General features: G+C 42.0%; 1 protein-coding gene across 1 annotated transcript in view; it reads left to right on the top strand.

The window, feature by feature from the left end:
• ctnnd2a (catenin (cadherin-associated protein), delta 2a) overlaps positions 1-15,759 on the top strand; it is a 244,102-nt gene that overhangs the window by 148,557 nt on the left and 79,786 nt on the right. Inside the window, exon 15 of the mRNA XM_061757693.1 lies at positions 1,530-1,830. Coding sequence (XP_061613677.1) covers positions 1,530-1,830 — 301 coding nt within the window. The remainder of the gene's footprint in view (positions 1-1,529; positions 1,831-15,759) is intronic.

The following is a 15,759-nucleotide window of genomic DNA, read 5'->3' on the forward strand; positions in this document are numbered from 1 at the left end:
GGTAAAACACAACATACATTATGTGTACATTACAGACTGTATTTGTACGGCTTTCCGGCAGCTGAGACGCGCTCGCTTAATGCCACGTTGCCGTTCAGTTGAGTTGAGTGGGTGGGTACCAACTGCAAAGGGGACAGGTACTTGAATAATTAGCTAGCTATCCACATCACAAACACATGGACGTCTGATCTGGTCGTTTTGCAAGGCTTTGTTACCTTTTGCATTCAATCGACAAACTACACAGATGTCAAACTTAAACCATACCACAGACTCATTTTGACTCATTATGTTATGCATAAAAAAGTTGGGGGAGAAAAAAAAAATATATATATATTTGTTGGATGGCATATGATTTTCCAAATGTATTTGTACAGATAACGGCCTCCCTCGATTGGACACCAAATACTAAAGTCAGTGCAACGGTCATATATATTCAATCATTACCTCCCTGTCAGTGTTAATCATTTGTATCTTTGTAAAGGCAGAATTTTTGATACAGCACTGATCTCATTACATTGTACAGGTGTACCTACTGCTGTGGCCAGAGAATTGTTTCTGCGCACATTTGTGCCAGCACCCTCTTACGTCTCACATATATGCTGTGCGATTTTCCATGCGAGTTTTAGAGGTTAATACTCCTTTAAAAGGAGCCTCATTGGGCTCTGTTAAAGTCCCAGTCAATCACGACCCCTTCATTGATCCCACATCTCTGTGATGCGTCACATAGTCTTTGAAGAGCGCATTTATGGGTGCATTTGCATGCGTGGACATTTGTGTATTTGTATACCTTGCTTCTAATGACAGACGAGATAGATCAGCCTCCCCACTTCACACGCACACACGTGCACATGCACACCATTTTTCTCTTCGTTTTTTTACAGCCAGAGAAACAAGGCCCCCAGACTCACATTAACACTTTGATATATCATCGCTCCTTTGCTCCCACACAGGAGCAAGGGAAGGTGACAGCTCCAATGCCGCTGCAGAATGCTTACATCACCAAGCAATTCCCCATTCAATTCCCATCTCTCGCTAAACACAAAAAGCTTGGTGTTTTTACATCTTGTTTTATGTTTTTGTGTTTTTTCACTCCTTATTGTTCACCGAACAGATGTCTCATTATTCGGACAAATAAAAGTTTACCCGATTGTTCTCTTGCTACAAGTAAAAAAGAAAACAGTGCCTAGTGTTAAAGTGGGATTTAGCACCTATTTAAGAATGTTCCTGAAATGGGGGTGTCTTTAAATGTGAGTAAAATTCTTAGCAGTTTTTTAAATGATTTCTGCACAATATTTGTCATTCTTTGTCTCTCTCCCTCCTCCAATCCCTGCGGTAAACATTGGTCCTTGTTGGAAATCCCGGGCATGTGGCCAATATTTATCAATCCATATGGAGACATGCCTGTTTGTTCCTATCCTTTCCTCTCTTCTCTCCTCTTTCCATCTCATCGACTCTCCTTATAGACTTGCCCCACCGTCTCCATGAACACGTCCTAAGTTATGTCCTTTGTCCCTACTTTCCTGCCATAGCTCCTTCTTCCCCTGGTGTCGACTCCACCCCTTTGCAGCGAACAGGAAGTCACGGCACGGGAACAGGAAACTACAGCCGTGGCGGGACCAACAACTATGCCACAGTGGGACCAGGCTACACCACAAGCGGGGGAGGAGGCGACATGTACGGCTCGGACCCCTACGTGGCGGACCCTTACCGCACCTTGCAGTACTGCCCCTCGGTGGTGGAATCCCCTTACAGCAAGTCTGGGCCCGCCTTGCCGCCGGAGGGCACCCTGCAGCGCTCACCATCCATTGACTCCATTCAAAAGGACCCCAGGTAAGATTATCTATAAAAACTAAGAGTCTTATTAATATATAGTATATTACAGTATATTAATGTATATTATATTGAGCGTCACATTCAACTACACAAATCTCAGTAAACATAGACAAATGTATATTTCTCTCATGGCTGTGGCCAATACGGCTTGGGGAAATATCCTAGAATCGATGAGCGATGACACACAGCACACTGAGGAGGAAAGCTGCTTGTGTTCATTTTGGTTTAATAAAGCAAGTGTCAATATCCTTGCTTTATGAATGTAATTTTTTGAGCTGATGATTGACAATATGGTACATGTATAGTTGCACTAAAATGTGATTGGTATGAACAAAATCGGGTGACAAATATTGCCTTCACACTATTAATGCTACTGATTGAATACAATACTTTACAACATTGTGAGGTTTTTGTGGAAACATTTTGTTTTACTTTTTTTAAATTGCTTGTGTTATGAGTTTCAGATACTTTTACTCCATTCATTGTAATTCAGAAATAAATACTGTTAATATATTTTGGTTTACCTGTGCTGCACAAAAAAGGTCTTCATTCTTCAATTGTGCTTTTTGTCAAGCCATTATAATCCCTCAGTCTGTTAACATAATTGAATTGTAACTACAGTATGTGTTCAGTTTCTCTTTGCCACGAGGTTAAGTGGCCGCCTACTTCAACTCCGTCTTTCCTGTACAATAATTGGATCAAGCTGATCTTGCATGAAGACCTAAATGAGTTAGCAGATATTTAGAGACAAGGAATGGCTTGAATTAAGGCAGAGGTTATTTTTGTGTGTGCACCACTACGTGTAAAAGTAATCAATGTATTTTTCCCGTTGTAAATTTATGTAGTTTGAAGTCTAACGTGAATGTGTGTTTTGTGTAGCTGCTATTAACGTGGTTAGGGCGCCATTACAGCTGCAGAGGAGTGACCAGAAGTGAGGACACAGAAAACTCACAAAGCCCTAATGGGTGTTGGTAGGAAAGGAATGTGGTAAATTAAGTGGTTAAGGGGAGGAAAGGAGGAAGAACAAAGGAAATAAGAAATTGGTGAAGATGAAGCCGGAAGACGAGGCGTTAGAAAAGCAAAGTGTGAGAGGAGTGGGGAGGAGGGGATGAAAAAAGCACAATGAAAAGAATGGAGTGGCACATCTAGAAAGGAAGGGGGATTTGGGAAAGAGGAAAGTGGATCAAAATGCATACAATCATTTAGAGTAGTGGTTTTATAAGTTAGATTAGTGGTAGCTTGAATTGTTTGTTCTGTGTGATTTTCTTAAAGCACTATAAGAAGTAAGGGCAGGCAATAAAGGAAAACAAATAAGGGGTGGTTGCTAAGGAAAGATAATACAGAAGAGGGTTTGATTAAGAAGATGGAAGGAAGAAGAAACAAGTAGTGAAGCATTGTGGGTGTGGTGTGTGAGTAAAAACAAGAGGGAGAGGAACATTAGCTGAGGGAGTGTGGGAATTAGGGACCACTGAGGTGGAGGCGGTGGGTGACGATGGTTATTGTTACAAAGATTAGGAGCTCAGGAGGCGCACAGGCGTGTTCCACACATCATGAAGGGGGGAGTTTGGCCAAGAGAGATGAGGATTGATGGGAAGACAAATGGAAGAAGTTGCATCACAGTGATCAAAAACAAGACTGCTGTATGTTTCCCCCCCCCCCATGCGTTTGCTTTACTTGAAAGAGCTTATCAAAGAGCCAATAAGCCTGCAGCATGCTACCGGGAGAACATAGACAGAGTTTCCATTGATGTTTTTATTAGGAAACACTTTTTTTAGGGTAAGAATATAACTTACGATATAAACCTTCCAGCAACCACATTGGGCCGCTCTCAGGGGGGCTCCTGGGCCCGACCCCGCCTCTCGGCTGGGTGAATGGGGTGTTACAAGTAATATGGTAATGCTCCATTTTGTTTGGATTGTAATACATTGGAACGTCTAAAGTCAATCTATTAGGCCGTAAAAAAATGGTTTTAATGGATTGATGGCAGACATTTTAATACAGCGCTTGTATTTATCTAATCATTGATCAGTGTGTAATGCATATTTTTAGAACAACTTGCATTGCAACACTCAGGCCCACCGCACACCGGGCGAGACGACCAAGATGGCCGAATTATCGGACAGCGTGCGGGGCTCTGCGACTAGTTTTACTGAGTGGCCGACGGTCGGCAACTTGTTCTGCTGCAATTCGAAGTGTGAATTACAGATGAACAGCGCAGCAACGTCGCAGATGTAACGGCCGATCAAAAATGCCATGTCATATCGCATGGGCTTTCGCAACAAAGATTAGGTTTCTGGGTGCAAAGAGGGATCCGGAGTTGCATAGATTACCTCACCACACCCTATTATGTCATCTGAATTAACTTGTTCGCCCCCTGACAACCTCACCTCATCTAATTATGTTTTGAATTATTGATTAAATGCCTATTGGTTAAGTCCATGTTGATGGTATGGATACGATATGTATACAACCTCTCATATGCTGAATCACAGGGCTGATACAACACAATCCTACATTACTTTATTGTGTTTCATATGTCTTTAGGAAAGCTGCAGTGGGTAAATTGTTGCTTTCACTTGTGCACTAGTGTCCGTTTGTATACGCTGAAGTGACAAAAAGAGCGCTTCTATCCCGATTGTCCCATTGTATAAGTGTGTTGGATATATTTGGTTTATGTATGAGTCTGCAGATGGGACACCTGCTCAAGATGGAAATGAAAGCAGCAGCAGGCTGAGTGCACACTGCGTTTGAATGTGTGAAAGGTTCTTGACCACAGGATTATATGCAAACTGGGGATTCCGTAGCCTCTTAAGTGAAAGAACCTGTCACTGCACTGTTTACTACATCACACATGGGGATTACAATTGTCTCAAGTGCAGGGAGATTTCTTTTCACATCATAAACATCTGTGACTACTGGCTACTTGCCACATTTTCTGTTCTCTCTTTTAGTGCTTTTCATATAGTGTGTGCACTAATATTAGTGCATATTTGTAGGAGACGTGAGGCGGATAATATGCAACAGTAACTGTTGACCGTATTTTAAGAGGCTATATTGACATTGTGTTAACATCCGAGTGGAATTTGTGCCAAGTAATGAAAAGACGCGGATTTATAAATAATATGATGATTAATTGTCTTTCTTATTTTAGAATTGCTTGTATTGATTGCCAGTGTATTTGGCTAACTTTAAGCAGTTTCAGCACCATGAAGAGCAACACTTTGAGATTGCTTTTTTTTAAGGACCTATGACAGTGTCTTTGAAAATGAAATAAGGATGTAACCTATTAAAATTAGCAATGGATCATAGGAAATTATTTTACAAATAGTGCTTAGTGAACTTTACTGTATGTAAAGTTTTTTTTTTCCTTACATTCTGACAAGAACATTTCTTTTTGTCTCTGCCTTATTGTGTAAGGGAAGCCATTTCATGATGTATTCTTGGTAATAAGGTTATGAACTCAAATGGTAAACCTTACCTTGAGCATCTGACTGAAGGATTGTGGACTGAAAGGAAGATAGATGTACTATAGGTCCCATCTATTGAATTGTATCAGTCTGTGTCCTCCATCAGTTAGAGACGAGAGCCAGACAAAGCTGTGGCACTGAGCAAGGTGTGATGGGAGGATGGGACAATAAATGTATAGGAGTCACAGTACCTAAGTGAGAAAGGAAAGAAGGGAGACATATAGAGGAGAGGACACACTCTTTTACCTCTCAGCATGGCCCATGGGTAATTTCCACTCCACATGAGAAATGCATGCTGGGATGTGGCATCACCTCCAGGGGAGGGTAATGATGCTTTGCCAGAACCTTGGCCCCGAGGCACAGCTGTGTGTGTGTGTGTGTGTGTTTGTGCAGCTGTGGTCTGGCCATCGCCCTTACCTGTTCTGGGTAAATTGCCCATTGTAGTAATTTTCCTTTTTTGAAGTGGCCTGTCTGTTTGTGTGTGTGTGTGTGACCTTGGGATGAAAACAAATGAGGATGTCTCTGCCTTCATCTCCTCTTCTCTGGATCTGAGTAGTGGGCATTCTGAATAACTGATGACTTCATTGCGACTGAACAACTACTTAAAATATAAGCGGATATATTCATTCATCAGAGCTTTTGTGGAATTTGTGGATCAAAGTGCATGCAATCGTTTAGAGAAGTGGAACCGGAAATTCTACTGCAAGAGTTTAGGTAAGTTTTTAATATGTTGAATTTCAATGTGAAATTCAATTGGATTTTTTTCATTCTTTTTTTTTTTTTTTTTTTGCTTGATTCAGTTAATGTATGTATGTATTTATATTCACAGAGAACTTTGCCAGTTGGATGGTGCAAGGGATGCAGACTCACTTTAATGACATTACCATTATCTGTTTTTCTCTGTCACACATCTTCAGGTGTGGAGAAGACGTGACAGTTGTGATGGCTTGTCGGCTGTAATCAACATTCATCCAGTAATATTCAAATGATGTTCATTAAGGATCGTGTATTTCTAGTTATGTCTTCCGTGTGCAATGTTATGAAAATCACTTCGGAGGTCTTTCAATGTGATATCACTGGACCGCCATCAATCTTTAGGGTAATCGTAATTATCACAGCATGTCGCGTTCACCATGGGCTTACGTTATATGGCATTATCAACAGCATCATTTCCATCATGTCATTGTCGTGTGAAGCTTTAAGCAAATGGTGCAATTTCCAGTTTGCCTTGCAGTGTTGCTGCTCGAGTGTAGATTAATGAAAAGAGCAAGTGCACCAGCCACTCGTTTGAGTTTTCTGTCCCCTTTGCATCACTTCACTGTTTTCGTCTTTATCTCACACGTGACTATAGGCAATTCTGACATTAGCACTCACACAGCACTCAGTGCCGAAACACTAAGTCCAAATCTATGTTCTATTACAATAGGATTTATGAAAAAGGATTTAAAATCGTTCTCTATTTGAAGCTAGCTTGTCACCTTGGCCTCCACTTATCAGGCTTTCTCTGGTGTTGTAGTTTAACCTCCACGGTGCCCTATTTCCAACATAGCAGAGAGAGCGTGACTACTGCATGAATTCATGTGTCCAGGAGTGTGCGTGCGACCGTGTGTGTGTCTGTGTGAGAATAAGAGTGGCAGTAAGCTGAAAAAGAGCAGGAAATCAACACCAGTGACTAAAAGTGTTTGACTGCGTAATAAATATACGTTGCTGTGATGAGAGTGCCAGCTGATTATTGCATTACTCCCCGTTACCCCCTTGCACACACACATTCAGTCAAGTCCACGTGACCATCATTAGTGAGTAATTCTACAGCAGCACCACAAATCACAGTCTTTAATAATAACATTAAACTACAATAACACCCCTCTCTCGCTCAAACATTGTAAAGAATAACCCTTTTTACCGTGCCTTTACGCAAGATTGAGGCATCTGTATCTGTAGTGCGCGTTAGCACAGGCTCGCCGCAAGTAGATAATCAGATGTGTGTTGATGCCAGTGCCAGCACCAGGGGTAGTAACAATTGTGGGCTTGTGTTAAACTTCACGCCTTGGTCCGGGCTTCCCACTATCCCATTTCCACATGTGGCTTTCTACCTCTGTTATGCCTGCAAGTTTGCGAGGTGACTTCAACACCACTTTCGCATAGAACAGCTTTGATGGGCAGTGTAAATGTGGCTACCAGAAGTGCTGGAATCCTCATGAAGGAGTGCTTTATTACAGAATCTGAATCTGTTTAATCATGGTGAATTGGTAAGGAAATGTGCAAATGACTGGATCAATTGAATAAAATCCAACAATTGTGTGTAAAAGTATAGATTTATTCAATAAAGTTGCTCTGGACAAATGTTTCATGTGATTAGATTAGTTTATCACGTTTTAGTGTTGCAAATATGTGCATGTAGTATCTACACAGCATTATCTAAATAAACCAATGAAATAAAATTCAAAAAAGCCTTATAAAATGAAATCCAAATTTGCTAATCAAATTTAAGGTTAAATAACTTTTGGTTAACAGGCCGAAATTAATCAATTTAACACTGTGGTGTCCAATTATTATTGTGGTTATAATTTGAACTGCATTGCATCATACTGAGAGGCTTTTCTAATATTATTACGTTATTTAGCAGTACAAAATACTGGAAATACTACTCAATATGATGCACATGGACATATATGGTATATGGGAAGAATCCATTTTTCAGGTCAAACAGAAACGAGGATCTGTATCCCTTTTATGCCGGAACAGTTTTACTGTGCCACAGTGGATTTTTTTTAAGTTCTTTGTATTCTGATGGATTTGTATTGAAAATAAAATTTCATGAACATTTCAGTCAGACAGAAGAAAGTTTTAAAGAGACTGCACAGGACAAGGACAGGAGGGGAAGCAAACAAGACAGCGGTATTGGACCCGGCTGTACAACTGACGTGTGGTGGGAGTGGCTATGTAAACTCTAAACATCTTTATAGAGTGCAAGTGAGGGGATACCCAGGAGGTTTGCATCGTTATGAGATATTTATCGCAATGAGTGAGTGGCCCCACACCAAGCGAAGACCCAGAGGTGAGTAGCAAGTGAATTGACACCGTCTCACATGCGCAGTAACTTTTAGAAGTGACCACACACACGCACACACGCACACGGTCACACGCATATACACGCAGAGAGATGGAATCCAGTTTGACATTAACATGTCAGACTATCTGTGTATAATTTGTCGATGCATACAGCATGTGGATGTGGTGTGTGATAGGGACCTGAACCTTCATTAGACGTGTGACATAAAGCTACAATTTGTCGATTACGCACACACATGCACTCGCGGGTTAACGTCCTCATTAGCATTATCGGCACGGAATGAGCTCACCTCTACTGTTTCTCATTCAGAGGCCAGAGCGCTACTTGTTGAGGTGATTGCGTCTGGGCTTGCAAATCAAAAGACAATGGGCCCCTAATTTCTCAGCCAGCGCTCATCCTTCCGTCAGTTTAATCTTCCCCTCTCACTTTGATTGGCTGAGTGCACTAGATGAGGATTTTGATTGGCTAGTTTGCTCACTTGTGTTTGATCATGGCTGTGGTTAAAGTGGCTCCTCTCAGTCTTGGAACCATCTTTATATTTTGTATGTGCAGGTCCACCAATGTACCAAAAGTCATATCTCAGTGTGCTTGAATCACTAGAAATTGCTTAAATCAAACCAAATTAGTCCTTAAACAGTGTGCATGCATACTGATTTTTAACATATTTAGCCATCTTTAAAACATAAGATCCCCACACATGACAAGGAAAAAAAAAATTAACATAAATGTGTAAGAGCTGTCAGCTCTTATAGTGTGTGGTGTACTCGAGGTGACCAACACATCACACCACAAACGAAGATATGTCCACCAACAAGATTGGGTCTCCTCCCCTATACCAAATCTCTGTTGTAGTACCTAGATTGATCTGCGAGATGCAGCATGGTGCTACAGGGTATCCAGACTGCAGTAAAATTCAAAGATTAGTAGTAGAATAAATTGAAGAAACAAGGCTGACTGTTTGCTTAACTGTTAGCTGCATGCAGGAACAAACTCTTCTCGTCATTTTTATTGTGTTTAATGACTTGTGACACACGTTATACAAACACTCAACACAACCAGCTGTTCCTCTATTTGTGTTTCAGGTCACCTCCTAATTGGCTATTGTAATGTTTCATGTCACAGTCATGGAGATTTCTGCCTTAAATATCATCTTCACAATGTTCTCACGGTGGTCCGTAATGGTGTAGGTCATCTCAGTCTAATGAATTGACTAAGTGCATGTTTCACTGGCTTGATATTTCGCTGCGTAAACATTCAGTAATTGCACTGTACCAAAAGGGAACTGTGACAATGGACTGAAAATCTGTGCTAGGCAAATATCGGGTAATCGCGATGTGAATGTGTGAAATTTTCATCTTTTTGTAGGAAAGAGTGTGTGCACAGTATATGCATGTGAGTTCATGACAAAAACAAAAGTCATCTTAATGCCTGATTCGATTTGGCCTTAAATTCTGGTTGATCAGCTAAATCTTCCCGTGGAAGCATTACACACATTACTCACTCTCACTCAAGACACTGACATTGATAAAATAGATGACTATAGCTATCCCATTACACCACACTGAAACAATTAGCGCAAGCCACTATTTGAAACAACTTCTTGGATCGGAGCTTCTGGATCCAAAATAGCAAAATGTAATAAGATACTGTATCAGATAGTACAATCAGATTTGAAGATATCCTCCAGAGATATATGTGTTAGAACATGTTAAATGGAGTTTTAAATGGCTGAGAGATGCATAATCTAGATCAGCGCCAGATAGCTGAGAATAGCATAATAGCCTCAAATTGGATAAGAGTTGACAGATACGTGATTTTCATTTCGAGATACATTTGACTTTTGGAAACTATTCTCAGATATATATATATATATATACACACACACACACACACACACACACACATATATTTTGAACGCTGGCAGTTAACGGTGATGGTACTTTTACTGCATTACAATGATCTAAATGTCGCTCGCTGCTTTTATTTGTCAATTATTGCTTATTTATCAACTATTTCGTGCGCGAGGCTAAAACGTCGACTTCCGCCATCTAATTTAAGCGCTAGTGACTTTGAAGCTAATTCACCAATCAAAAGACAAAAGAAAGTCACATGACCTCACACAACGTCTTCTATTGGGCTTCCCGGGCATTGGTATTAACACTAGATAAACCAGCCCGGCTGATCGTCGTGCCTGCGTGGCCACCATTTTGGAAAGGTCATCATTACCATGAAGGCGACGGCGCCCGACTCATAGACGAACAAAAACAACAACTTGCATGTATTGTAGTATTTTTCTGGCACTGTATGACCAGACGTGGCTATTTCAGCTCACTTATAACTTGAGAAAACACTGTGCAGTAAATTGCAGATGTTTTGTTTGTTTGTTAGTTTTTTCCATTGTTAGTGCTATTTACTCAGTACTTGAGTAATTATTTCACTGTGGACTTTTTACTCTTATTTACGCTTAGTATTTTTTTGGAGGACTACTTTTTACTTTTACTTGAGTCACATTATTCTCAAGTAACAGTACTCTTACTTGAGTACAATATTTGGCTACTCTACCCACCTCTGCAGCAGACATCCTCTATTGCTACTCTTACGTTTAAGCAACATTTTTGCTGATCTTATCAGCCAGTGTTGTATTTATTGCACTGGCCTTTTGTATTTTGCCGTTGAGGTGCTGCGGGTCGTGGCCCTGGTTGTGGTCCCAGCGGAACCGCGATTAATTAGGAAACGCGCCTACAATTATCTAATTAGTTTACGGATGTTAATGTTAAATGTATTAAGCGACATTAGGGATTATGTCACAATGCAAAATGAACTAACTTCAAATTCAGAAATGGCCAATAGACATGGAAAAATACTGTACCTAATATTTTCCTGTGGGATGCATTTGGGATTAGCCTTTGAAGTTGGAAATAGTGAAAAATTAAGTGAAACAGACAATGATTTGAGTCAATTCTTTTCCAGAATGAGAGTGCTTAAAGAGGAAGATGCTATTCATGTGGCACAGCTTGAAGCAGGCATCAGGTGCAGGTAGAGATGAGCCTGGCTCAAATTGGAGGCCAGAACAAAAAAGCAAAGAAATGAGGCAAATTTAATTTTAATCTTAAATTTGTACATCAACATCTACTTGAGCGGTGTAAATAAATGTTTTGTTTTTTGTCACCTTTTTCATGCCTTTGGTGTTTGCATGTCTGGGGACAGGCTCCAGTATGCTTTCTAGTTTTCTAGTTTGTTTGCTGTCACACATTTCATGTCTAGCTCTTTTTCCCAACTTCCATAGCATAATGTTGTGTAAGCCGGTTTCATTCCACACCTCATATTCTTGTCACTCACACTCTTTGCTAGCTTTCATTCACGCTCCCTAGCCATCCATCCCAGACAGGAAAAGCCTTGGAGAAAGCCTATTGATTTTTGTTCTTGTCCTCTTCTTTTTTCCCCAAACCATCTAATATAGAACAAGGAGCAGACTATAAGATAGACAGGTAGTGGGGAGGGGAGGAACAGGAATGCTGGTATGTGCAGACAATTGTATAGAAAGAGAAAGTCGCATCTGGCGTACTGGTTCTGACGTGATGAGTTTGAAAAAAGAAGTTATATGTACTCCTCCTCTCTTCATCACATTCCTTTATCTCATTCATGGCCTGTTCTTTTTCTTCTTTTTTGTCTTTCTCACCCCTCTTTTTCAATTTTTACTAAGAGTGGTTTTCTTCACTTTCCAGAGCTGAAGGAAGGAGAGTGATAAATAAGAGCAAGATGTTTTTGTCCAATTGTGAGGGGTATTTCATCCAAATGAACCTTTTCACTGATCCACAGACTGAGGCAGCCGTGGATCACGATATGCACAAGTCCCCAGACCCTTTTGAAAATCGGATATACGTAGAAGATATGAGTCTTTTGTCAACCCTTAGAGCCCCAGCCCTGAAGTCAAAGAATCGTACACAACATTAAAGGTCAAGAATCAATATTTTGGATTATCAATTTTTTATTTTTTAGTTTTGCTGAAGACCCGTCGATATAGTCCCATCCAAACACGATGCTGACACAAGAAGAGATGTTGTGGTTCTGTTTGTCAATATTAATAGCAGGAGTCAAATAATGTTACATTTGAAACTCGCTTAAGCATTGCATTATATGAATGCCAACTAAAGACACAAACATACACCTGTATTCATGCATGTAGTATATATTTTACTTTTTCAAGGGATGTGAGCAAAATAATTTTGAATGTGCGGCAAATCCTTAGGCTAGTTGCACTTCACGCTGCCAGGATGAATCCTATTTAGCTGGGGGTTTTTTGTGCGCCAAAAAGACATGCCAATTTAACGCAGTATTCACAGAGTTGAAAAGTATTCACAGGTCGAAAAGTTCCAACTAGATATAGTCGAGCTCGCCTCCACACACGGCTTGGGCTCTGGTACCAGTCCTCTTGAGAGGGGTTGGACTCTCTTCCACTCTGGAGTTGCCCACGGTTAGAGACGCCTAGTAGCTGTGGGTATACTTATTGCCCTCCGGCTCAGCTGCTGTACGTTGGGGTTCACCCAAGTGGGTGAGAGGGTAGCCTCCCTCCGCCTTCGGGTAGGGGGATGGGTCCTGACTGTTCTTTGTGCCTATGCACCAAACATCAGTTCAGAGTACCCAACCTTTTTGCAGTCCTTGGAGGGGGTGCTGGAGAGCGCCATCGTTCTGCTGGGGGACTTCAATGCTCACGTGGGCAATGACAGTGAGACTTGGAAGGGCGTGATTGGGGTGCCCCCCCCCCCCCTCCCCCCGTTCAGAACCCAAGCGGTGTTCTGTTATTTGACTTCTGTGCTCATCATTCATTGTCCATAACGAACACCATGTTCAAGCATAAGGGTGTCCACACGTGCACTTGGCACCAGAACACCCTAGGTCGCAGTTCGATGATCGACTTTGTGGTCGTGTCATCAGACTTGCGGCCACGTGTCTTGGACATTTGGGTGAAGAGAGGGGCGGAGCTGTCAACTGATCACCACCTGGTGGTGAGCTGGCTCCGATGGTGGGGTAAGATGCCGGTCCGACGTGACAGGCCCAAACGTATTTTTTTTTGTGTGTTTTTTTTTTTTTGTATTGTGAGGGTCTGCTGGGAACGTCTGGCCAAATCCACTCTCAGAATGAGTCTCAACTCCCACCTCCGACAGAACTTTGCCCATGTTCCGGGAGAGACCGGGAACATTGAGTCCGAGTGGACCATGTTCCGAGCCTCCATTGCTGAGGCGGCCGACCAGAGCTGTGGTCGTAAGGTGGTCGGTGCCTGTCGTGGTGGCAATCCCCGAACCCGTTGGTGGACACCAACGGTAAGAGATACCGTCAAGCTGAAGAAGGAGTCGTATCGGGCCTTTTTGGCCTGTGGGACTCCTGAGGCAGCTGATGGGTACCGGCTGGCCAAGCGGAATGCAGCTTTGGTGGTCGCTGATGCAAAAACTCAGGCATGGGAGGAGTTCGGTGAGGCCACGGAGAAAGACCTCCGGATGGCTTCAAGGAAATTCTGGTCCACCATCCGGCGTCTCAGGAGGGGGAAGCAGTGCACCATCAACACTGTGTATAGAGGGGATGGGGCGCTGCTGACCTCGACTCGGGACGTTGTGAGTCAGTGGGGAGAATACGTCGAAGACCTCCTCAATTCCACTGACACGCCTTCCCATGAGGGTCTCTGAGGTGGGCTTTCCTATCTCTGGGGTTGAGGTCACCGAGGTGGTTAAAAAGCTCCTCAGTGGCAAGGCCCCAGGGGTGGATGAGATTCACCTGGAGTTCCTAAAGGCTCTGGATGTTATGGGGCTGTCCTGGTTGACACGCCTCTGCAACATCGCATGGACATCGAGAACAGTGCCTCTGGATTGGTAAACTGGGGTGGTGGTCCCCCTTTTTAAGAAGAGGGACCGGAGGGTGTGTTCCAACTACAAGGGGATCACACTCATCAGCCTCCCTGGTAAGGTCTATTCAGGGGTGCTGGAGAGGAGGGTCCGAAATCTCAGATTCAGGAGGAGCAGTGTGGTTTTCGTCCTGGCCGTGGAACAGTGGACCAGCTCTACACCCTCGACAGCGTCCTCGAGGGTGCATGGGAGTTCGCACAACCAGTCTACATGTGTTTTGGGGACTTGGAGAAGGCGATCGACCATGTCCCCCGGGGCGTTCTGTGGGGGGGTGCTTCGGGAGTATGGGGTGCCAAACCCCCTGATACAGGCTGTTCGGTCACTGTACGACCAGTGTCAGAGTTTTCAAAATGAAATTTCCCATAGAAAATAATGTAAAGTGAATTATTTCTGTAATCGCAAAATATTGCCATCGTAACACCTTTATTTACTGGATAGGCACTTTACTTAATGTCACATTTTAACATCTTAACTGTCATGTGTGTAAAGAGAAGTTAACCACTGTTAAGGTCAACCAAATAAATTAAAATGAAATTATTGTAAATCTACTCCACCTGACAGACACATGATGGATGGGGAACAATCATATGTTTTCAGATCATTACTGTCACCTAGTGGCGTTTTGATAGGTACTTCTAGAATTCATAAATAATATCACAATAAGAACACATCTTGAATTCTGTGGTTGTTTTGTTACTATTCAAGCATAATATTTGTTGAATTTAATATAAGTTTTCATTTATATTTAATAAATTGTAATACTCATATTTTAGTGAGCAGCGAGATCCTTTCTAAGGTACCAATGAGTTCCATTTCCAGCTCTACGGTTATCATTACACGTCTCCATCAATGCTGTTCACCACAATAAACACATTATGAAAATAAAAGATAAAGCAAAACACACACTTGGAGTTAATCCTGTAGTACTCTCAAGATTTGCGTACAGGTTGTATGATGCCTTGCGTGATTTTGAACTTTCATGGCATTTTTGTCCCGAGTATTTCCATTTTACATTCATACATAATGTGTACAACTTTGGCGGTTCCACTGCGTCTAACATTAGAACCACCTTCCAGTACGACGCAGTGCAGGTCCACACTACTGTAAAGTGTAGTAAATACTGTATGCTGTATCTCTCTTTGACATTGTGCATCAAATTCTTAGCTTTGAAAAAGACAGATTCTTGTATTGAGTCCTGTTAAAATATGTGTGTGTGTAATATTGTGGGTAAGTGCAGTAAGATGACATGAGACAAAAGAGAGGAAGTGGAAGCAGTTGATATTTGACGGCCAGAATGATTTACCAGCCAATACTTCAAAAAATGCTCAGCTTGGCTCCTTTGTCAAAGTCAAACTCGTATATTGTTTCTCCAGAGTAACATGCAGACTTTCATCGCCAAGGCAATAAATTACCTCAACTGTTTTCGGCACTTTCTTTCACTTTACTCTCTCTCCAATATCTCTAAATCTCTCATCCCCCCACTGACCAC

Source organism: Phyllopteryx taeniolatus, chromosome 20 (genome assembly GCF_024500385.1).
Source record: "Phyllopteryx taeniolatus isolate TA_2022b chromosome 20, UOR_Ptae_1.2, whole genome shotgun sequence".
NCBI classification, from domain to species: domain Eukaryota; kingdom Metazoa; phylum Chordata; class Actinopteri; order Syngnathiformes; family Syngnathidae; genus Phyllopteryx; species Phyllopteryx taeniolatus.